Genomic DNA, 25,310 nt, shown 5'->3' on the forward strand with positions numbered 1-25,310 from the left:
TTCCTTATTCAGGTGGTGTTTAATAGCCAAAAAACCAACATGGGAGTTGGCAAAACAAGCCTGTGGCTTAATATGTAATGCCTGTACTTGTGACATCGTGTTAAAACACCAGCACTGCTAAAGCCTGAACTGGGAGAGGAGGGTGAAAACTCTTCACTATTGTTGCCTCTGGAAAGGAACACTCTGCATGTGGTACTGTACAAAAGGAACAAAGCTTGGCTAGTTCAAGCTATATTGAAAGATTTGTTGATTTTTTTTTTTTTCATTTATTACTTTTTTGGAGAACAGAAAGTTTTTCAAATGTGAAAGAAGCGTGGAAACCGGGGAAATGATGTCTCCGTAGGCAAAACCTAAGAAGAAGGAAACAGGTGGCAAACATCAATATGAGGGAAATTACCTGTGTGTTTTGGGTGGAGCAATGATTGGGGAGGACAGCTTTGTGATTAACAGGCCTGACTAACTCCCAGCAGTCTAGTTCCTGCTGGCACTGCCTGCCTGTGCTCTCTGTTGTTGTAGTAGCGGGTGCACCGCGGGAGTGGTCCATGAGACACAGCTCCGGTCCAGCTCCAGCTGCAGTCGAGAGCTACTCCATGGCAAAAAAATCCACAATTTCCTACCTACCTCGCTGGATATTAGTGTTTTTACCCATAAGACTTTGCCTAGAAAAATCTGTTTAGTTGTATTAAGTCCTGTTACTGGGCTTGACAGCAGCAGGCTACTGGTAGATCCCTTCTGTCTGAGCCAGGCAGCTTGACAGCCACATTATCCAAAGCAGCTTAAAGTTCAGAAACCTGGTGTTTCCTTGACTTTGGAGAGTCCCTGCTGCTCTGGGTGAGCTCTGAGCCACCTCATGCCCAGTGCAGACACTGGAACCCACTGCTGCCAAAGCCACATGAGGCAGTGGTCACCACTGGTTGTATAATAACCTCCTGATGACACACATCAATTGGGACTTGAGGTACCTGCAATTATGTGCCTCCTAAACTCAAAGGGATTAAAACCCAGAGCATTTATTTCTCAGGGATAATGTATTCTTTAATAATAAGCAAGATGGGATTGGGTTGTGCCTCCTCATCCTCCCTAAAGTAAGGATGTGCCAGAAGTCTGGATCCAGTCTGGAACAGTCTAGGTAATCTATAAATGTTTAAATGTGTTATGTGTTACTAGGTGTCTCTGTGACAGCCAAAGCAGTGAGGCCTTTATCACTTACGGTGCCTGTAGATGCTGCTGTAACAAAACAAGGAAATGCTGCAAATCCGAGACAGGGCACCTCCTTACATGAGGAAGTCCTGCAGGAAGGGAGGGGGGCAAAACCCTGAAGTGTAATGGGAGCTGGGTAATTGTACGCTATGAGTAACAAACACCTCGGAGTCTTCCAGGTGTCTCACCTGGGTGCTTCAAAAAGGCCATTCATGGAAAGCTTTGCGGTAAGCAATTGCAATCTTGCTCCCATAAGCCTCCTGGAAAGCAAAAGTGCCTGGAAAAAGTAGTAGGGTAGAGCTCAGGCTCTGTTTCAGGCAAGCCTTTCTTACCAGGCCTTTCAAGTAGGTTTATTGACATGAAGGCTGAATCATATTTGTGTTGTGTTTTGCTGGACTAGAGATAGAGTATTTCTCAGAGAGAGAAAAGAGAATTGGCTCCATAAAGAGATTTTCTCAAATCAGGCATTTCTAGCCTTTATTTTCCACATAGGTGTGTTATTTTTCCCATGGGAGGAAAGTACCTAAAGATCTCTCTGTGTGGGAAGGTGGCATGGGAGGAGGGTGAAGCTAGTTCTGCAAACATGCTTATTTCAAATACCACCCTAGAGAGAAGCTGCAGATTTTTGGAGACTGGGTTCCATGTGGTAGGTAGGAGGGGGTTTCTGTGCTATTGATTAATTTCAAATTGTGTGGGATTTTCCTGGCATAAATGCATAGGGTCTTTGCCAATTTAAACTTAATTTTCCTTCTGTCAAAGGAGCTGCAAAAGCTGTGTGAAGAGGAAGTTTTGTGCATGAAGACTCCAGTATCTGCAGGCCTTGATGGAGTTAACCTTTCCATTTTGTTTGGGAGAAGCATGACTTTTCCCAGGCAGTAGTGTATTTAATCATGTAGTTTCTTTTGCAAGAAACTTTCTTTTCCAGAGCCTTACTCAGGAAACTCTGTATGGAGCACAAAAGGCTTTTTTTATAATATCTTTGAATATTATGCTGGGAATGCCATGGAGATGAGGAAAACCAAAACAACCTGAAAAAAGTACAAATCCTGCAGGGTAATAATAGACTTGTACAGGTTAGGAAACAGAAGGCCAAATCTAGGAAACAGGAGGCTCTTGATGGACTCAGTCCTTGGGTTAGAGAATCTGTGCCAGTATCTAGGTAAGCTGTTAGCACTGCACTGCACAGTGAGTTCTGTGGACAGAGCAATATTGCACGTTGTAGGAATGTGAGATAAACTAGAACTGTACAGGCCAGAAAAAAATCTGTTGTACTGAACAAAGAAATCTCAGTCTATGATTAACTTTATTTCATGTCAAAAGCAGAACATACAAATCTAGGCTCTTTCATGGCATGATACTGAACAATACAAGCCCTGTAGCACAGAGCATACCACTGCTGGATTATTTGTCCTAAATGTACTTTAGAGAAATTCAGTCAGGTTTAGGTTATGCTAACAAATACTAATTTAATGCAACAGTTACAGCAGTACAAACTACAAGTTTGCAATAAGCCATACTCCTGGGGCTCATCTCAAATACTGGTCCTATGAAACAACTTTTTTGCACATTTGCCTTTTTCTCATCAAACTAGAATGATATAGAGAATGGAAAATAATTTCAGAAAATAAGAAGAATCAGTGGTTTACAGACATCATAATTGTTTGACAAAGGCAATTTCAACATGTGTGGCAGCTTAACAGGCTAAAGAATCAATACATTTGGGGGAAAAATATGAAACTTTAGCTCCTTGAAGAGCAAAAAGAGGCCACAGGGAAAAGACACAATGTTGGTTTCAGTATTTCAAAGAAAATTTAGGTGGATAGAGGAAAAAATGTTGTTTTTCTGTGGCTGGAAGACTGAGAACTCTTTCGGGAAGATTTCAAGGTTATAACTGGATTTTCAAATTGGAATGAAACAGAAAGAAAAGATACTGAAACCTGTTTATAAATAGCTTGAGTTTACAAGAGTTACAGCCTTGGTTTGTTACTGCTAGCCCAAAAGGAGTCCTACACAAAGGAGTAGGTATGACCCACAAAGCACGTGCTATTAATTCATTGTTCAGACAAAACCTGTATTGTCCTGGCAAGACTGAGATAGAAGATGATGAATTAACAACTTGGCCACCTTCCCAAATTCATAGCTATGCATAAGGCACAATGTTTGGGCTAAGGCATTCACAGAAGAATGGATTTTGAGAAGTTAAAAGTAAAACCTGGAGAACAATAGACTTGGTGCAGAAGAGTCATGTTTGAAAGAAAAATTTGATTTTGCTCATTTTAAAAAGCAAACCTCATCCAGTTGTTCTGTATGGAAATGGTGATAAAAATAATTTTATCACTTTCATCATTATTCCTTATCCTTGTTGCTTTTTAATTGGATCATAACATGAAATCCAAATAAGTAATACGGCTTGCATTGCGACACCTGGAGAAGATGCTTTCCTCATCAGAAGAATTTTACATGTTGTGGGAGCAAATTTGATTTATTCTGTCAGCAAAGTAGTGATATTATTAGTTATGTCAGGTAATGTTGGTCCAGAGTTCGCAGAAATGCCTGGCATGTTAGGTGCACCAATTGTTTATTATCAGGTGTCTGAGTGAGTGGTAAGGCTGGGGTGTGCCTGGCTTGGGCCATTATTTCTGAGATGATCTTGCAGCCTGTAATCTAGAAGTGCTTAGACCTAGGAAGCTGTGGGGATGTTTGAGAAGGATCAAATATATGCACTAAAATTAGGAATCCTTCTAAAACAGTATAAGCCATATAACTCAGCTTCCTCATCAGATTTTATCTATGTCTTCTCTCAGATCAGACATAGCCTGAAAGTTATTAATACACCTGATGTTGGAGAGGATGAAAGTTTGGTAAGAAAGTTTCACAGGTATGTAGGCTTGGCAGAAAGATCTCTGAATGTAGAAACTGAAGATGAGATAGAAATGAAAGCAAGTTTTGATATAGAGTAAAAGATGTTTTGCTGAAACAGTGATCGATGAGTAACTGAGAAGGCAAAGGCTGGAGATGAGTTGGAGGGAGATTTTTATGATTAGGACAAAGGTATGTGACTACAAACAAAGACTTGTTTTTCACCAAGTAAATAAGTCTCAAGAAGAGCATAAGTAAATAGAAAACATGTTTTTACCAAAAAGAGAGATATCGCAGGCAAACAAGAAATGTTGATGTAGCAAGAAGAGAGGTCTGAGAATTTTCCACTGTAAGCTTAAATTGTAACTTAGTTACTCTTGTGATTGGATAATAATGACTATAATACGGTGATGGTAGTAGCTATGATAGGCTATAGGCAAATGTAAAGGTATTGTGTATGGTGCTTATTGGTTGTTATGTATTAAGATACTCAGCAAAGAAAAGTATATAATGCTTTGTAACTTGAACAGAAAGGGGCTTCAGGTATGCCTACAGCTGGAGCTGGCAGCTGTAGGGCTGGCTCTGGATACCCACTCCCTGAAATGCTGTAACTTTGCCTATGCAATAAACAGCTTTCAAGAGAGCCGTCTGAAGTCCAGATGTCCTTCATGAAACTTTCTCCTATACCTGATGCATTTATTTTCCCTTCACCCCTTTTTTGGGGGAGTGGTGGTGGATTAGGAGGTGTCTTTTCCCCCAGTTTCACTGGTCAAGATGTTTCTCCTACACAATGCTGCTTTTCTTTAACAAGTGTGAGAAATATACCAGGATGCTTTTTTTAACCTCATTGTTCCTGAGCATTTCACATAAAGATTGGTCAGCAGAGAGCAGAAAAGCATAGTTACAGAAGACTGTGAAAATGGATAACAAACCTTTTAAAACAGAAAAATACTGAAAGCAATGAGAAATCACACTCAAAAATTTTCAAGCAATTACTCTGATACAATACTTTAATAAAATAATACTTCTATGTGATATGACTTTTTCTCTTACATGAGTTCTTTTTTGATTCAAAGGGGTTTTCTTTGGTTTTAAATGCAGCACTTAGATTAAAGTGTAAAGCATAGAGATAATTTAATCTAGAGCTCTTTAGAGTGCAGGTGAATTTTCCATTTGGTTATTTTAAACCAATTTCCTTCACAGATATTGAGTGATGATGGGTGGCTAAGGGAATGATTAGACACAACAATTTCATGAGAAAGAGCAAACAGCTTTTCCATTATAATTACAATAATTATTTCTCAGTACAAGGCAGATCCTAAGTATTGACCATCGCATCAAAAAGGTCCAAATGTTGCTAAAATGTGATAATGGTGAGATAGCAGTGTAATACAGCTGCCTTTCTGTAATATTATTGAATAGCTGATCTTGATCGCCTTTGCAACATTTTTTAGTCTTTCAGTAAAACAATACTTGAAAACTATAGGAAAGGATTCATTGCCTTAAAAGACTTAGTTTGTCTGGCATCAAGATAGCTTAGTAATTTTTTTCTTCTTTTAATCCTGTGCAAAAAATGGGTTATATTCACCAAAATTACCAATGAAGTTTGCACTATCAGGTGTAATTTGCTGGACTGTGTTTTGCCTGTGGAGTTGTTCCTGATGTTATAATGCCGTATGCTAACAGCAGGCTGACATTTCCAGCAGAACTCCTTGTTCCAATGACTATAAATGGTGTGTCTCAGGTCACACATAAAACAAATACCCGCTGCTTGTGTTGGAACTTTATTTATTGGTCAATCTGACATATTGCCCTGTGACAAGAAAGTCACTGGGTTGGATTTTTAAAGGGTGTTAGTCTCTAGAGGCATATTTGGCTCTTAGGGCTTTTGGGAGATCGGATTCAAATTCTGCCTCCTACCCAGAGATGGGGGCTGATTTATCTCCTTGCTTCTCAAACCTGGCTTTCCCCCACATGGAAAATCTGGGTAGCTCTGTGCTCTGGGATAAATAGGTTCTCTCTCACTCTCCAGGAGGAAAGTCCAGCCACAGTCCAGCTTTTCAGTGGTGCCACTGTAAAGCTTTATTGTGGAAGAATGGCAGGGAAATGAAAGAAAGCTGAGGCTGTAGTTTGATGGATACCAGGTGCTGGTACTGGCTGTGAAAGCAGCAAGCTGACCTTTCCCTAGCATCTAGCTTTTTGCCCTTGACTTTCCATTGTTTTCTTAAACTGTCTTTGAGGTTTTTTGATCATCTCTACCCTAGCAAATCCCTGTGTTTTTACTCTATATAAACATAAAGTGAATGGAAATGTTTTTATAGAACGTAGTTAATCGGATAATTGAACTGAGCATTAGTTTTTAATGTATATTGGTAAATATGAACTAGCCTTTTAGCAATCTGCGTGCATTCATCCAAAGCAATGGAAAATACTCCCAAGTGATTTTAACTTAAAAAGAGATGTTAAAGACAAAAATTGGACATGGTACATGGTGGTAGCTCCTTGGGCCCCTGTTAGCCTTCCATTCAGGGCTGATGGCTGTAGTTTTTGTTTCATTTACATTGAAAGTGAAATCTTACGGTATTCTTGGTGTTTATCCCTTTATCCACATTTGCCCCTGAAATGGTGCCTGGCAGCTGAATCTGTATTATCTTTTCTGTGCAGACATAGCCTATTCATTACTGATGTTCAGCGGAGACATGCACGTACACTGAAAACAAAATTCAGGGCTGATACCAAGCTGTGCAACATCTGCTAAATTCACATGGGGAAAGGGAATATAAAAACAAATACACAAAGGGCACAGCTACTGAGATGGTAAATATTGTTTTTTCCATGCCACACCCAAACCAAAAATAGAGGGAGAGGAGGTCTTAACAAAGCTTGATTCAGGTTCCTGACAGCTGACAGTAACTGCTTGTTTTCCACTGAGCTGTAAGTGAACAAGACTGCCAGCTTACTTCGAAAGACTGAATTAGACTTAGGCTTCTTTTACTGTGAGTAGATCAGAAGTAGATGAGAAGAATAGCTCCATGGAAATGTGTAGTGTTAAAGTCATGTTAATGTGATTGCTATCAAGCTTGCTTGCCATAAGAGAGGAAGAGTGGATAACACATTTTTTTGAGGTAATAAACTTCCTGTACTGCATGTGGGACAGCATGGATTCACTGGCTGGGCAAGTGGAGCAGCTGGCAAGGGAGTCTGGATTTGCTATGGGCTGCAATCCCAGGACTGGGAGGTGCCCTGGCACAGTAGGCCTGGGTCCTGGTGGGGGGATTTCTGCACCAGCTTGGCTGTGGGAAGGAGCACACAGCCCAGAAGGGAGAGGAGGAAATTGCTGGGTGGCTGTGCCAGGGTGTAGGTGGTGCTTTCTGCATCCTGGGCTGTTGCACAAAGCTCAGGTGCTTAATAAAGGTGCTCAGGTAGATAAAACTGGGCACTCCCAAATCTACTGATGATAAAAAAGGATTTCAAAGCAGCTGTGGGTTGGAGGGGGAAGTGAGTGTTAAGAAATACAGTCCAGTCAACACATACAGTCATTGCAATAAATTCAGTGGGGAAAGTAGGTAGGTAGGGGAGGAACAGACCTGCAGTCTGCTGGGTCTTCAGGACTGTTGACATGTGGCTCCACATGGCTCATTTGGGTCACTCCCTGTCTCTGCTGCTTGAAAGCTGCTGTCAGATGCTCTGCATCAGAGTGTATCATCAGAGGACATCAATGCTAACCTGCTCTGAGCATGGCAGACTGGGCAGATGTGAAATAATCTGTTTTGTTATGGTCTGGAGAGCTTCTGTCCAGCACAGGCAAACCTGTGCTGCTGCCATGCTGTTTCTGCTGGCAGCACTGTGCTGGGTAGCACTGGCACCGCTTGCATCAGGTTATTTCTTTTCTCCTGTCCTCTGTTGGCAGGGTGAAGGTGTGATACTGTTTGCACTGGAACCAGTGAGAAGAGCTCCCAGGGTCAACTTCATACAGAAAGGGTTTTCAGTCACTGGGTGTGTGTTACTCTTGACATGGGGTACACTTATGCTTGTTACTCAGCTCTTTCAGAAAAGCAGATTGCCTGCAATAGCAAGGCATTGGACCTCATTTACACAAAATCATGCAACTAGCTGCTCTTTAATAGAAAAACTCAACTTTATTAAAAAGTTGGAAGTGATGCAAAGTTGAGCCGGGTCAAGCTGGTAACATTAAAAAGAGTAAGCCCCAAGGAGAAGGCTTACTCCTCCTTGCTATCCTAAATGAAATAGTAACTTGTGTGAATTAAAAATAGAATATTCAATCAGGAATATTTTTCTAACCACAAAGCATCTGTGCCTTTGTAGCAAACATCTGTGACAAAAGTGAAAAAAAAGGGAGTTAAACAAACTTGTATAAAAATGGCAGACAGAAAAAAAAGTCACACTGAAAAAACCCAACTTTGACCTTTTTTCCCCCTGATTCCTGCTGTAAGTGATTAAATGTTTGGTTTCTAAGCAATGTTTTCGGTTCTTAATAAAATTTTAAAGTTCCTCCATATGTCTAAGTGAAAGTGACCCAGAGGAGAGCTCACAGGAAAATTGCTGCCTTTTTCTTTCCCTTTTCCAACAATCCCTTTTGACCTTTCTACTGTAACTCATTTATTTTATCCATTTTGATATCAAACTTTCAGTAAGTAAAACTACATTGTGATTTGTACCTATTCTCCTTAGCAATACATCCTGCTTGCCAGCACTCTTCTGTAGCTCAGCAAAAATCAACAATTTTCATGTATCATTGCTTGGGCATGAAGTTTTGACATTGGTTCTCCAGCATGATCAGGTGCTAAATGAGGTGGTCCTGGTTAAGGAGCAGTGGGATTTGGCCACCTGCTCTGGTTAGCCATGCCCCAGCCCCCCCGATTTTTGCGTGGAAGGCATGGGAATACTCTGCTCACAGGTGACCATATATAATCCTCAGAAAGACAGGGTCCGAAGGAGAAATTATAAGTTCCAAACAAATGTTTATTGCCTGAGTACATTTCATCACGTTTCAGTGTGTTGAGTGTTTCCCCCCACGCCCCACCCTGTCCTTTGTAGAAACAGTATCAGCGAAAGCCGTAGACAATGCTGAGGCTATGTTAAACTGGATACAGTGCAAACACAGCAAAAGACCATCCCTTCCTGAAAGGTGTGAAGAAAGACTTTCCTTAGCTTTCATTCAGTAGTCAGATATCAAATACTTTCAGCAAGTTTGTTTCCTTGAGCTCAGGTGCCAACAACAGTGTGGTTAGGGAAGGGCCTCAACACTCACAAATGTTTGCCTTGCACAGTGAACCACTTTTAACCGGGCTTTCCAAGGAAGGAAGTCATGATTCCCTTCACTTGAAGATTTGCTCTATCTTCCCACCTACCTAGAGCTGTGCAAAAATCATCGGGTTGATTTTAAATATTAGCCTTAAATGTGGTACAAATTCCCTGAGATCTGCAAACTGGAAGATCCGGATTAGATTTTGATCAATGCTTGTCTTAACTTTGAGATAATGAGAAAATTTTTCTAAACTTCTGATAGTGTTTTGATTTTTATATTTGCTTGGCTTTCCCCGAAAGTCTAGAGGAAAATTCTCCCTTAGGCTTCCAATTATCACATTTTCCAAGAACCTCTCTCTTCTTTTGGTTATGAGCAGGAAGTATTTGATTTGTGTGTCTTCCCTGTGAAACAACACTACATTTGATTCTATAATGATTTGACAAAGCAAGAAAATAGATTGGTTTGTCTCATCAGAAAAAAATAAAGGTAATAATTAGAGCAGTACAAATTCCTGCACTAAGGGTAAAATTGTCAGCATAAAACACATCTGAACTACTAGAGTGCTAGACAGTAAGTGCCTCATTTGTATTCCTTACTCTAGGAAAGGAGTTAAGGCTCCCTGTCATTCAATGGCCACTCTGTCTTTTCGGTCACAGAGTAACTTCAGTGTGCATTGTACCTTCCACCCTACAAAGACATTTTGTGTAATTAATCAACTAATTTAACTACTGAGCTACTGAGAGCTGGTTTACCATGACACATGCAACTTGTATAAACATTTCTTAGAAGAGACTGGCCGCAGCAGGCTGCTTTTGGTGTTTTGGGTGCAATGTGCCTCTCAGTGAAAGCCTGTAGTTGGCTGTGTATTTGGGAGCTGGGGTGTTCTTCTCACTCCCCTGACATATAAATGTAGCTTAGCAAATAAGCCCCTTATCTACAAGAGTTTCTAAATAGATTTTTGTAAATAATATAGGCTCAGGTGTCAGTTACAGTAAATTTGGAGCAGCTCTTTTAAAGCGTAGTGGTTTATTGCTATGCTCCCACCGGCACAGTTGTGAGTGACTCTCTCAGGACGTTGGTACAATGAGTTTGATAAAGAGATACTTCATGGCTCAGGCTGATCTAGGCTGTGCTCGGGTCTTGGCCCTCCTCAACATGAGACCTACTATGTTTCAAGATGGGCACCCTGGAAGTTAATGACAATTTTTTGAAGTGCCACTGGTAAACTTCTTTGGACCCAAATTTATTTTAAATACTGGTAATGACAACCTCCCTTTTTTTTCCCAAAGAAAGTTGAGAGCTTATCTGAAGCAAGTTCCTTCAGGTATTATTGTTCCCCACTTCTTTTAGTATCTCCTAGCAGTATGTGGAAAGAAGAAAAAGAGATGTGTTTTATAGAATGAACTGTGGAAAAATTGCATTGCTGACCATCAACACCCAGCCATTGTAGGAGCAAAACAATGAACACCGCTTGCTGCTTTTGTGCAGTGGGAATCCTAAGGATGTGGCAATCCTATGATGCACTAGAAACCTTTTAGTAAATTTAGATTCTGTAACCCTATTGTATGCAGTCTTTAACTAAATTCCCATAAAGGCATTAAAGTACTGAGTATTTAGAACACCATCTGAAAACAATTACAGTTTAAAGAAAATTGTGATGAGAAAAAGATCTTTGTAATAAAAATGCAAACGCTGTAGCCTGGAAAACTCCTTCAGTGCAAGTAAAAAAAGATTAGCTCCTGCAATATTGCCAGCAATTGTCAGTGAAACTCTATCACTCCATGTGAAAATTGATATGCTTTAATGCAATTTAAATTCTCAATTTAGAACAAAATGACTTTTAAATTACTTTCCTCTTACTCCCTATTTTGTAATTTTTTCTCCTTTTATGGAGCATTGTAGTACTCCCCACCTGTCTTTCATTTGCTTTTTTAAGATTTTATTTTTAAATGTACCAAATTCTAGGAGGGGAATTTAGAAATCATGTAAGTTCAGTGAGGAAGACAAATCCTTTAAAATACACTTGGATTAGTGTGACTGAAACAATGTGCAATTCATGGTATAAGGAAGTTAAAAGAGTTCTAAATCCCTTCATTTCAGATATCAAAGACATATTAACTCCTCCTTCACCCCACACACTCCAACTCAACCGTTTCAATAACTAAGAGATCTTTAAAAATATTTGCTTTTTAAATAGATTTGGCTTAAAAATTGTTTTCAAATTTCCACTGAGTCAGCTGTATTTCTGAGTGTAAAAACAATCCTAACTCTACAACAGGTGGAACAAGAGAGATCAGATATTGTCAGGATAATGTTCTTACACTATTTTGGAAAGTACAAAAGAAAGAGAGTACAAAATATGCCCCATAAACAGTTTCTCTAGAAAGCACAATGTTACAAGTTTAAAAGAACTTTTCCTACCTGTAGCTTTTGTGTGGATCAGGAAGTGTAGATTTCCTGATTACAATCTTCCATGGCTTAGCTTGGCTTCTGCATTTGAATGTTAAATATGTAAGAATGCTTTGTTTAGCTTGGGAGTTCGCATGACCTCTTAATGAGACACTGTAGTTAGTGTCATTGGGTATTAAGGCATCATGTGACTGTAGATGAAAATAAAATCCTTTAAAGTTTGTATTTAATACTTCCTAGAATCTGTAACCCTTTACCTGCAAGCAGGATAAAAACCTGATAGAACTCACCGTTTTCTGGTCAGGGTTAAAAAAACGAGAAGTGGAAGAACACGTGCCAAATAATTCCTTTCCTCCAGGACGGTCACAACAACCAAAACAAAGTCTGAGCCTGTCAGTGTATTCATGCTGCCATTTGCATATTCTTAAAATTAAATCTCCCCATATCACAAACAGTGCTGGAGGGATTTGGCAGAAAGTTCCTCTGTTACTTGTTGCCTGGCAATGACGTTTATTCCCCACTGTTTTGTGTGATTGTCTATAGAGAAATTCAGCTCTAAGGTGTATTTGCAGGCGTCATGTCACATTTACCTGTGAAAGCTGCCTAGTTTCCTGGAGTCATTTTGATTTGAGTGTGGCGTTTCCAGAAGTGATATGAAAGATGTTCTGTTGCCACAACCAGTTAAGAGAGTTTTCCCTGTGCAGGAGGAGAGATTTAACTTAGGCAAACACCTGGGTCATGTGTGATCTTTAACATATGTCAGTGTACCTGGAAACTGTAAAACAAGCTCCTGGAAAGAACTGGCACTAAGATTGCATCATCTAAGTGCCTGTGTCACAGCTGGGGGGTGCAAAGCAGGGCTAACAAAACTTTCTCGAGAGATAAATCTCTTCTCGATAGATAAATCTTGATAGATAAATCTCGATAACTAAATCTCTGTGTTGTGTTCTGGGGTGTTTTTTTTGTGGTGGGTTTTTTTTGTTTTGTTTTTGTTGTTGATTTTTTTTTTGTTTGGTTTTTTTTTTGTGGCGTTAAGCCTCATGGAAGCACTTTTATGAGGTTTGGCTGCTATACTGAGTGAGTGTGCTGTTCTCACTCTAAGTAATACCACATTTACAGTTGCCTCCCTGCATTGCAGGGATTGCATCCTTGCCTTCCCTGTGGAAGGAGGGTGCTGGCTTTTTGCTTACCTTCCTCATGCAAACTATCCTTCTAAAATCACCATGGGCTAGGTTTGCCCTGCTGTACTTCTCCTCGCATCCTCTGCAGTGAGCTGAAGCTGAGACTGTCAAACTCATGTCAGCAGTGGCCTGGGGCAGGCAGGTCCCGTGCCCGGGAGCAGGGACTCAGATGCGCCACCTGGCCCCAGCCTCCCGCTACAGGAGCCCGCACACACGGGGGGAAACGTCCTGTGCCAGCAAAGAAATTAATAAAAGCTGCTTTGGGTATTCTTATTTTAAGCAGAGAACTATGTCATAACGTAAAGACCAAGTATCATTTGCAGGCCATGAGCATGCTGCAAAGCTCTGCAACTGTTCTTTGGCACATTTTAAATATTTTTCTCCTGCAAACGATTAGTGTTAGCTGAAAATGGATTTGAAGAGCCAGGAAGTTTCTTAGTACAAAACAGTCACTAAACTCTCCAAAGGCTCTCTGGTCAGTAAGTAAAGAATTGCCAGTCTAACATATCCCCAGGTTGCTAGAGAAGGTGAGGGAGGTGGGAGATGCAGGCAATTTAGGGCTACCTCTGCAGCATGGATCTGCTGCTGTGTGCACAGCATGTGCTTGGACCGGCTCATGGCCCTGCCCAGCCGGAGCTCACCCCATGGCCAACTCGGCGGTATTTTGCCTGTGGTATCTTGCCATTGTACTCGTGGCTGCTGGGATAATGAGGTGGGTTAACAGGCCAAGAAATGTCCCGGTTGAAAAGCTGCATTTTAAGCCAGGAGGTCACTCAAAGCAAACACAGTGCCTTCCTCCCTCCCCTAATGCTTGGCATAATTTTCAGACCCCTTCCATGGCCACCGTATTCTTTCTTGTTCCACAGACTGTTCATTTTTGAAATTTCTCGAATCAACACTCGGTACTTCTGTTGTAGGAGAGAAGTTCTGCCCCAGCCCCTGCAATCCCAGCCGTGCTGTGCTTCTGAAACCTATCATTTTCTGTATGTGCAAACTGCTAGGATCTTTCTGGGTTGATTGCTTAACAGGTTTTCACAGATGTGGACTGCAGGAAATGATCACTTGTCTCACCAACCCATAGTGCTTATTCAAAAACACGGGTGTGACACTTTTTCAAAGGAAAAGTAGTTGAGACATTCAGCCTGCAGAAATCCTCTTTTTCCTCTGATTTCATTCTTGTACCTTAGTTGACTGTTTTGGCTGAGGTTTTCTGGAGAATGTTCCTGCTGAGCTAGAAGGCTGCCTTGAAAAATTGCAGCCTAAAAGGCTAACATTATGACTTCATATGCTATTGTCAATGTGATATTACAGTGGGAAGTGCTGGGCAATTTACTAGCAAGCAATTGGATAATGTAGACAAATGGCAGCAAACAATCCAGTTGCTTTGGGGATGTTGTTTTCATCTGTGCTACAGCATATCTGGATTTTTGCTTCATCTCTCACCTTGCAGTTCTGTGTATTTCACTTTAAACATGCTGACAAGATCTATTTCAGTCTAGAAGCTTTCTCACATGCACTGAAATGCATGTGGAATCAGAGATGTAGTAGGAGAGCTGGCAGATGATTTTATTTATACAGTATTGTGTGGTGAAAGCTCTAACAGTGGGAACATGTGAACATGCCTTAAATCCATTTTTGTGTATTCCCTGCTGAGGCTGGAGAGGAGCCCAGTGAGCTACCAAAAGAGCAGGTGCTGCACATGGAGACTGTACCATGGCTGGGAACAGACCAGGGGCTTTGCTGAGTTGGAATGGGAGCATCACTCACCCTGGTAAGCAGGAACGGCATGGATCTGGGATGATAGGACAGCAGAGGCAGGGAGAAGAGCTAGAGGCAGATTTTAACTGTCACTTGGGGAAACGAGTGATTTTAAGAGCATGTTATACTGGACTGGAAATATTCCCTCACACTCTTCTGCTTATTGGCCTCTGTTTTCAAGTGTATTGAGCACTGTATAGCTTGTCCTTGATAGTGAAAGACCCTTTTTCACAGAAGGGTGATGGTGCAAACTGCCCCTTCTGGAGAAACACACAATAAAATGCCTCATCCTGCCTTGGGACGGATCATGATGACTATTCCTGCAGCCTTTGACCTTCCTGTTGAATTGAGATTATGAATTAGACCCACACCGAGAGCATCAGTTCATGTGGTGAAAGTCAGGAGACTACCTCCAAAATGCAAGGAATGGTGTTCTGTAACCAGGCTGGAAAGGTAAACCACAGGAAAAAATGTAGCTCACTGGCCTCCCTGCAGCCATGTGGTGATCTAAGAAGAGATACTGAGTAATGTCCATAACAGGCTACAAGAACTTGAAGTAGGTTATATTTGTAGCATAAATACTTTCTAATGATTCTTAGTAACAAACCCTTGTTAATGAAACCTATCCAGAGGCCCTAGTCCACATTTGGATGATTACATGATCAATTTTATGATTATATTAAAAAATGCCTTAGAAAGTATTTGGCTTTAAAATTAGAATAAATAAAAATAGATTTCAGAAGTCTGTCCTTTTGCAGTCTTAATATTTATATTAAACCAGGTATTTTTAAATCTTTAATCAACAAAATGAAATTATGCATATTGCTGTTAACAGCTTTATGGAAGTGCCCCAGAGGACCCATCTTACGACGTATCATACAGACACACATAGTTTTTGACAAAGAGCAAACTCTCAGGATTTTATGCTGAAACAGTCTCCTCTGCACACAAACACCATTTTAGCAATCAATATTTGCTTTACATTCTCTTTGCAAGATGGCTAAAACTTCTGTTTCCACAGGTAGAGGGCTTGAGTGTGCATCAGGGAGAAATCAGGGCTGGGGAGCCACTGAAACACAGACTTCTGAATGCAAACTTTCCCAGGCTACATGTTAACCCACATTTTGATGTTATCTGATAATAATGTGAAAAAAAGTTGAATGGCCACAGGCTGTTTGAAATGAAGTCACGGGCTGTGCATTCCCCAGCTGTGGTGCAAAGGAAATGACTGATAAAAATATTTTTTCTAGCTGACCTCCGGCTTACCTTTGTCTGCCAAAGAATTTCCGGCTAATTCCCTGTTAAAGCTTTCTTGCAGCTACAGCCTATTCCTAGAATCTTGTGTGTCAGAAAATACAGACCCCATCTGAGCTTGTTTATAGATGCAAGTTATCTAAAAAATAAATGAAAGCTTTGTTCTCCAGATGCAAATAGTGCCTCTTAACAAAAAGTGAATGGCTCTACTCCTATGCAGGGGTAGAACAGCACTTGGTATTTGGAGGGCTCATTACTGGAGAAACTACTCTGTCTCAGTACTGCTGGATACACGTACTTGGGGACAGCTTTGTGAAAGGCTATGGAACACTCACTCTTGCAGTAGCAAGTAGCAGCAGCCTGAAGCCATTCAGAAGCCTGTGTCTGCTGCATAGGCTCAGTGTGAGGAGTCTCACCCCTGAAAAATTGATTCAGAAAGCTGACAAGCTGAATGAGGTAGGTTAGGCACAAGGTGTGATTCGGGGGTGTACTGTGCAAGGCTAAGAGCTGGACTTGATGATCCCTGGGGGTCCCTTCCAATTCAGCGTATTCTGTGGTTCTGTGATTACATTATACTCCATTACTACCCAAAATCAGCCACTCTCCTGGAAGACAGAAAATGTATTTTACCCTTTCAAGATAATGAAAGAACTAACTTTCCAGTATTACACAGGTTGTGGACAGGAAGTTCAAGGCCAAAATGTGCAAGTCAAGCATTGTGTTTGCAAGAAGGTGGAAGCTGCCTACCTTTGGGGCAGGATCCTGGGAACTTTGGTGCCCACAGCCTCTTCCCATAGCTTTACAGGTCTGAATGGGAGTGGACTTTCAGGTCCCTTTTTTTGGTGCTTTTTACTGGGTTGGTCACACAAGCCCTCATGTCTGTTGGTTTGCATACTGGCAGTATGCAATCCAGTCATAAATATCATTTAAGAATGGTGTGGGTTTTTTTTGAATGTTTGATTTAGTTAACCGCAGTGGGAAAAATACTGGAATTTTTCCTTATCAATACTGCCCTTAAAAATTATTTATATTCAGGCCAAAGGAAGCTGCAAAGGGCTTGTGTCCCTCTGCCAGAGCGGAATTTCCATGGAATTAAGGAACACACACAGGTCGGCTTCCACAGTTTATTAGTACAAACAATGCATACACAAGACTGTATATTTGTTTGAAGACTGCAGTAGATTTCTAATTTAACAACTCTGTAACAAAATTTAACTAAATTTGACATTTATGAAAATATAAATCTCTGATTGGGTAGGTTTTCCCAACAATACAAAGTTTACATAAAAACATTCAATATGATCTATTAGTTGCAAACAAGTTAGGAAAAAATCATTCAAGTCACTTAATATACTATATTGGCTTGTACATTGAACATTCACACACTACATTAAGTTCTAGCTTAGCATTCATTTCTTGGAAATCTGTGACATGGAATTCTGACTTTAAAAATAAGATTATTCTGTCTAAGTAATTTGAAAATATTTCCATGGGTGTGCCATCTTTAAGATATGTAAGTAGGGGAAAAATTTTTTATCCTTTCAGATGTTGTCCAGTATAGATCTTTTCTTAGGAAAATGTAATTTTTTTTAAACAGCATTTGTCATTATTTCACAATTTCTGCCTTGAAACTGGTAAAACTGTACAAAAGGCTCAGAACAGTTTCTAAAGCAGAAAGTGAAGCTTGTGAAAGTAAGAAAAACCCATTACAAACTGGACTAGGAAAGGACCTCTGGACAGCCTTTACATTTAGTAGAATATCTGAGCAGATATACAAACAGTCCCAGAGTGCTTGGTCACTTGATCTGAATTTATCATGGGGAAGAACAGAAACAATACTAAGGCAAATGTTATAAGGACTAATACACGGCGTGTCTGAAAACTACTAAGATTATTTTGGAGACATAGGAGATACTTTAGACTTTCTTACAACAAAATGGATAGTAACCTTTTAACATAAAGAAATTAATGTTTTTAAGTGTTTATCAGTAACACCTCTTCTCTTTGAAAAATTTTCATTACAACCTGTACTAATACACACTATGGAGACAAAAAATTTCCCCAAACCAAAAATAAAACCCCAATCCCTATACTTCCTTTAGAACTTAGGACTTTTATAATTTTTATCACAATACAGAAACCTGAAATCCCTGCATGCAATTAAAAAAAAAAAAAAAGCTGTCATTCTGTTCACTAGGGTGAACAAATACTTGTCGCCTCACATGTTGACATGTTAGCAGCTGACTGGCATCTACTCCTTTCAACCCAAAGATTAATCCCAATTAAAAAGAAAAATAAAAGTAGGTATTTTTAAAATGATGATGGAATGTATCAAGTGTTCCAGGTTGGCAGGTGACATCTTGTCATTGCACCATCAAGCAGAAAACACATTTTTGCAAGTGGGTATAAAATTGACTGTTAGCTATAGACCCATTTAGGTGACTTGGAGTGTAAAATAGTGGTCTGACTTCTCACCAATCACTTAGAGCCTTAGTTCTAGTTGAAACAGTCTGTCAGCCACAGATACAATCACCTAACTTCTGTAATAGCATAACAATTTTGATAGTATTGCTAGAAATTTTTAATCAAGGCCCTGGTGAAATTCTGGACTAAACCTTGTATTCCGAAATTAAAAAAAACCCTGCAGCCCATTTGCTTTATGTTTGCTTCCATGTTTACAGAAATGTAAGACAGGAAAAAACAGCTGGTCTGCCCTCTGCTGTTTCTATCTGTCTTCCAGGAAATGCACTGGTTTTCACAAGAAGTCAGAAAACATACCTAAGCAAGTGTACTATTCAGATAAGCTCATCCAGATGGTTATTCAGTTGTCAGAGGCAAAACTGTGTCCTCTGCAATCTATGGCTGAGCACACTTTCTCATAGCAATAGTTGTGTTTTTTGGTTGGTGTTGCTTCGCTCACCTCAGCCTCTGTAACTGTAATGGGGCTATCCCTTGCAAATACTTCCGTTGATTCCCTCCAAATGCAGTCTGCAGTCACCTTGAAACTGTAATTGTGACACTTTGGCCTAATCACTTGTGTTGCGTTGTTGAAAATCTGACGGCTGTTTGAAGTAGCAATTTTGATTTTCAGTGCAGCATCAACTCGATCCACTACAGTGTAAGTACCTATACTTCCATCATCAAATCCAATAATAATGTTTAAATGTCTCTGTGAGAGTGCAAGGAAAGTGGGAGTTTTATAAAGAGAACAGGCACCGATGTTTTTGCCATCTGCTAGCCTCATTACAATTAAACTAGAGACTGCACCATTGTCATCATCTTCTTCCCCACGACAACAAATGTACACCAGATAGCGGCCATCACGAGACAGCCTCTGCCGCCAGATGACACCTGGAGCGTGAACCACACGAAGTTTCCCGCTGTATAAATCAAGCACATTGATGTTCTCATCACCACGGGTGATAATTCCTAGCTTCCCATTTGGAGATATTTCAAAGTCTTCCAATTTTTTTAAGAAATTGGTAGGCAATTGTACTCGTCTGCAGATGACTTCCTCTGTTAGGCTCCAGATGTTCACGGTTTCAGTAGATGTTATAAATACTATAATATCTGGGCAGTCTGGTATCAACTTAATATCCACAATGCTTGCACCATCATCACAGCTAAACTTCTTTGTTATACTGCCTGTCCAGAGACTCACTGCCAACACTTTGTTCTTTGCCATTCCGACTACAAATGTGTTTGCAGTTGTTATAAATGCATTCTGTAAGGCAACTAAAATATTGCAAACCCTATGTCCTGTAGCCAGTCGCCAAACTCTGGATGCATTTTGCTCACAGAGAGAGACTACAAACTGATCATTATGAGTAATCATTAGCTCCGAGATTTTTTGTCCATTAATGCGAAAGATATTTTCACCGCTAACCGTGTGCCATACATACTGGCTGCATTTATCATCTGATGTAACCATTATCTCTCCAGAAGAGGTCAGCACACAGTTTTCAACAATACCTTCATGCTTGAACACAGCTTCAATAAATCCAGTGCTGAAGTTCCACTTATGGACAGAATCTGATCCATCCAATGTGTATATTAATTCACCTCTGGCTGGCAACACCAGTCTTTGGATAGGTTTGCCAGATTTGTCAATATTGGACATAGCAGTTATGATGTCTATATCCCAGATAGAAAGGACACCACTGGTGGATAAGGATAGCAGCATGTTATGATGATTTGATTTAATTAGCCTGACTATAGTTCCTGAGATTTCCTGTAAGCTTGCCATACACTGTCCGGTATCTCTTCTCCAAACAAAAATGGCTGAGGTATTTTCTATGGAAGCGATTATACAGTTGCCATTTTTGGACAACACGGCAGATATAAAGCGCTCATTGTGTTTAGCTCTAAACTTTTCAGCCACCTTCCACACACGAGTGTCAAGAAGTTCAATGCTGAGAGCCTTACAAATTAAAATTGCACTTTGGTCTTCAGAAAGCTCTATGCTGACAACTTCACTGTCTTCTCTTCTGCAGTCAAAGTCATCTGTAAGCTGGGGTTTTGCTATTTCCTCTGTATTCCAAACAGAGAGGCTACCCTCACTGTCCACCATCACCATCTCTTGGGCCGTGTCCAAAATGAGAAGGAATTTCACAAATCCACTTGAAAATTCAGAGGTCACGGTGGTCAGCTTCTCTCCGCTGCCCAAGTGGAAAACGGTCGCGGTGTTCAAATACTGCCCGCAGAATGCATAAACTCCATCTGGAGAACACTGCACACAGGTCACTTCATACCAGCAGTGGAAGTGATAGAGAGGCCAACCGTAAAGCAGATCTATTACAGTAACATCTTTACTGGCCTCCAGCCAAGCAAGTGCATGGTTGACTGATAATGTAAATCCATTTATGAAACTGGAGCCCCCTGCAATTGCACAATGTTTTGACCCCTTGATTTCCACCTCAGACAGAAGACAGGAATTTATGTTATCATATATCAAAAGAGTGTTGTTTGTTGTAGCCACTACGAGATACTTTTCATCACTACTAAGCTTCATCCCTAAGATAACAGACGGAGATGTTGTAATTTGCCTTAGTAACTGGCGGGTTTCTACATCCCAAGTGCTAATGGAGCCATTTTCTAAAGCAGCAATAATTGTGCTGGGATTAAATGTAGGCAAAATCTCAGTGACATGCATGCAGCTGGATGACAGTGGCAGGCGCTCGGGGCTGTAAGTCACATCCATGGAGGAATGCAAAGGGACGATAGAGCAGTACTTGGGTCCATCCTTGTCACATTCTAAGAGGAGATGTCTGAGTTTGGGCAATGAACTTACTACTGGGAGTAGTCTCTGCTGCAATTCAGCGGAGAGTGAACCTGGGTATTTTACTACTTTGAACTTTATACTGCGGAGGGTGCTGGCCAGAAATTTCAGCTCCTTTTCTTGAGAGTAAGTGTAAGCCAGTTCTATGTCAGAAAGTGCTTTATCAAACTGCCCTATTCTAATCATGGTGTATAGCCAGCTGAAGTTCATGATGACTCCGTACAGAAGATCATCAGTTCTTCCACATCTTGTTAAGTGATGAATAAGCTCTGTCATTTTTCTGTGATTAATAAAAAAGATATCAGGTTCCAATGGGTTACACTGAAAGACCCATGGCTGATCTGGTGCCTGCCTGTCAAAAGCAGCCTGATCCATGCAGTGCTTTTCATCCTCATTCAGACCTCTACTGCCATGGTCAGGACAACCACTCAGATATCGGTCATTGCTGTAAAAAGGTTTTCTTCGTCCACCTGACCAAACACCAAGGAAATACTCTGCCATGACTGTGTGCATTTCACGCAGGTCTTCTTCATTGTGCAGGTACAATTTCTGGGCAATTAAATGCAAGTGCCTATTTGCCCAAAGAAGCAGTGTTACATTTTTCACCTGTCGTTCTATTAAATACCCCTGTAAGCCCTCCTTAAGTCTTGCAATGTATATATATGGAATTCTCAATGGGTTACTCTCTCTGACTCTCTCATTCAGTTCATACATAACACTGTTATCAAGGGCTAAAATATCCTCCAGTTCCATTTCACTCAGGCCAGATTTGGACATAGTGATGTAGCCAAGTGCTCTTGACAATAGTCTTGGTCCACACTTGTTTTCCAGTGACCAAAACAACTGCTCTATGCTTTCATGGACAGTGACACAGAGGGAGGAATCATCCACATCCTTATGAGATCTCCAGTTCCTGACCTCTCTGAAGGTTAAGTTCACAAACATAGGCAGTGTGCACTTGGAGAATGCCTCATTGACATAGATTTGTTGCCCTGATGTTACTTTCCTTTTAACTCGCAGCAGCTGATGTTTCAGTACTTGACTACACATCTTTCTGTCCCTTGCAGTCAATTCAATATAGTTGCTTTCTTCATGAATAAGGCACCTCAGTTTTTGCAGGACCCCATGCTTGTTTGGCAGTGTTGACAAAATTATCCGTACTGAACGTGGAAGGTGAATGGGAAGCCACCAGAGCTTCCTACCATCATCACTATCTGTTAGCTGTTCTAAAGCATCAAATATTATCACCAGTGGCCTGTGAAATGAAGACTCATTCAAGAGATTTATGAACAAGTCTCGAAGGTCATGAATCTTTTTCGGGTAACTTTGTACGAGGCAACGATAGTTGACTGCTAGCTGTTCACAAATGCTTTGAAGTATATTCTTCAGATCTGTACTTGTTTCAGTAGATCCCAAAAATCTTATAACTACCACAGGGTCAGAATCTGGTCCCATCTCTTCTTGCAACCAGGAATAGGCCTAGAATACAGAGCATAATTCAGTTTATATCTCAGTGAAGCACAGTAACAGAATTTATAAATAGTGATAGTCTATATATAAATAAACATTTTAAAATATTAATGGTTGAATAGAAATTCTTTCACTAGCAGAGTTCAAGGTGGGTGCACTGAATGAAATTCTTATCATATATCATCTTTGTTAGCACAGGTAATAGCTCAAAACACTACGACTGAGCTCCACAAAAATGGTGGACACCAAAGGGGACATGACTAGAAAGCACCCCATAAATCCCAGGGTACTCTTCGCAAAATCTGAGTCTCAGTTCTGAAAGTAAGTAGGTAGAGTCTCTTATAAATAAACTTCCTTAGACACTACACAACGTCATCCTTGGTCAGGCATACCAGCCTACCACCTAAACCTGTTTAGCATTGATTCTGAACGAGTATAAAGGCATGTCTCTAGAGGACATGGATCAGAGTACATGATCTTACAACAGAATAAGGTTGCCCTTAATTAGCTGGTTACCTTAATCCCTGGCCCACAGAACTACCCTTTGCTTTGGTGTGCCTATGACTTTTACTCGAAAACACTGCCACAAAAATGAAAAAGTATCTATCTCTTGAAGTTTTTTCGGTTAGAGCACTTCAAGCCAGTGAGGAATGTGACTTCTTTAAATCTTCGCAGTCTGTGCAGGCTAACACACTTGGTTCTACATATCTTCACCTCACTTTATGTTATTAGTATTTTAAAAGAAAAACAGAACCAGACTCTCTAGGCTGACTTATGTACTCAGATATGAAACGAGATCTCGAGTTGCAAATCCCAATTTCATATACAGTTAATGTGACTCCACAGGAAGTAGGTACAGGGGTTTTAAACAGTATTGTTCCCTTCTCCATTTCCTTCTGGCTGCTATGGCTGTTTCCCAGCTCACTATGCTAAATTCTCGGACCACCCTGCTGGGAACCCAATGTTGTGACTCCCAGCTGAAGAATTAGGTCTGGTGATGCCAGCTTGGTCCTTTCCTGCATCTTGTCCTGCCTTGCACAAAGTGTTTCATTCATTTCCCCCTAGTACTCAGCTCAATGACTTAAACAGCATAGACCAGATAAATAAGTATGGGTATTTTTGCAGCTTATTATGGATAGATTTGTAGCCAGTGTATTAGAATAATTCTGGAATAATTTCTGATGACAACATGAGATGGCATGACTTGGAAAGACATACTGCATTTGTGTTTGACTAAAACCAGTATAAGATGTTTAGATGGTTGTGGATTCATAGGGCCTCAGAGACACAAGAAGGAAAAAGATAATTCTAAAATACACATAGTTAATTCAAAATATATTGATTCCTATTAGACTTCTAAGAGCTTTGATAAACTATATTTGTTTTGGCTAAGCACATGATACAGACATGTTACTATTGAAAGGTATTTTCCTGCTTATGTGTACAATAATATGCCGAATATACATTAAGTTATTTTTATTTTATATATCGAGGGCTGATAGATCTGTTGAGAAAAGAATTAAACTAAGTTGGCCTTTACATGCAGTAATGCTCTCAACATAACCTTCATATGTAAGGTGTTTATTTACCTTCTTTGCTGCTTCAGCTAATAAAAGAGTCTTTCCTGTGCATGGTCCTCCATATATGATAAGAGGATTAATGTGTCCTATTTTTCTAGGTAAAACATATTTGTGAACTATGTTTAATGCCTCACATCTATACTCATAAAAAGTGGAGTACGTTTTACACAGTGATGAGTGTTGAAGAACTTCATCGTACAGCATGTCTGTCTCTGTGTCAAAATTCTGCTGCACTGTAGCTTGGATTATATCAATCATGTCTTCATAGAACTGTTTACCAAGTCCTTCAATGTAATGGCTCTCCACTTCTTGGGAGTAACCCAGTTTCATGTCACAGTGAGTGACAGATGTGTACACTCTCAGATTGGACGATGCAACAATGGTAGGAATGAATTCGTCCCTGAGCTTGATCAGTTTCTCATGGGCTTCAGGATCTCGTAGAAACTTCCCAGCTTTATGTACCACGTCCATGTATTTTCCCATCTCTGGAATTTTAACGAAACGCTCAATGTTGGCAATTTTCCGAATGTAGCAAACACACTTCTTTAGGAAAGCTGGTGTTTGCTTACCCAAGGCAAAATCAAGTTCATCTTCAATAGCTGGAGATGAAAAGAGAATAGAGAGCCTCTGTTAACTTTTCTTTATAAACAGTTCAAGAACATGCCCTACCCGCAACAGGCAGACTCCTGATTGCATCTCTGTAAAAATTAGAAAAAAACAAAGAAACAGAGAATTTGCTGGGTGCTTTTGTATGGGTTTTAGTCTCAAGCAAGCACAACAAACCTTCCCGCCCCCCCCCTTTAATTATATGAGAAATGCCAACAGAAATATATTTTCATGTTTGTGGAAAGGTTGACAGAAAACACAATAAATGAATACATAGAAATAGTTAGTGTGAACTTTACCAGAGGAAAGATATCTCTTTGCTTGGCTGTGTTTCATTTTTCCTTTCTCATACAGCAATTTCACAGCAGTCTTAAAAATCTTCTTAATCTCTTCTGATATATCTTGCCATTTGTTCTCATTCATAGAATTTGAAGAAGATTCCATCT

At 40.3% G+C, this 25,310-nt stretch overlaps 2 protein-coding genes across 5 annotated transcripts in view; both read right to left on the bottom strand.

The window, feature by feature from the left end:
* The window catches only part of C4H4orf19 (chromosome 4 C4orf19 homolog), a 41,230-nt gene extending 29,335 nt beyond the window's left edge, over positions 1-11,895 (bottom strand). For all 3 annotated transcript variants that reach the window (XM_010401812.4, XM_010401811.4, XM_039551639.1), the window contains exon 1: positions 11,750-11,895. The gene's annotated coding sequence lies outside the window, so the exon portion shown is untranslated. The remainder of the gene's footprint in view (positions 1-11,749) is intronic.
* Positions 11,896-17,040: 5,145 nt separating this feature from the next.
* NWD2 (NACHT and WD repeat domain containing 2) overlaps positions 17,041-25,310 on the bottom strand; it is a 54,206-nt gene continuing 45,936 nt past the window's right edge. For both annotated transcript variants that reach the window (XM_039551093.1, XM_039551092.1), the window contains 3 exons: positions 25,164-25,308; positions 24,268-24,857; positions 17,041-22,687 (listed from right to left, as the gene is read on the bottom strand). In XM_039551093.1, coding sequence (XP_039407027.1) covers positions 18,752-22,687; positions 24,268-24,857; positions 25,164-25,308 — 4,671 coding nt within the window. In that variant the 3' untranslated portion in view covers positions 17,041-18,751. The remainder of the gene's footprint in view (positions 22,688-24,267; positions 24,858-25,163; positions 25,309-25,310) is intronic.

Source organism: Corvus cornix, chromosome 4, assembly GCF_000738735.6.
Source record: "Corvus cornix cornix isolate S_Up_H32 chromosome 4, ASM73873v5, whole genome shotgun sequence".
Classification (NCBI taxonomy): Eukaryota; Metazoa; Chordata; class Aves; order Passeriformes; family Corvidae; genus Corvus; species Corvus cornix.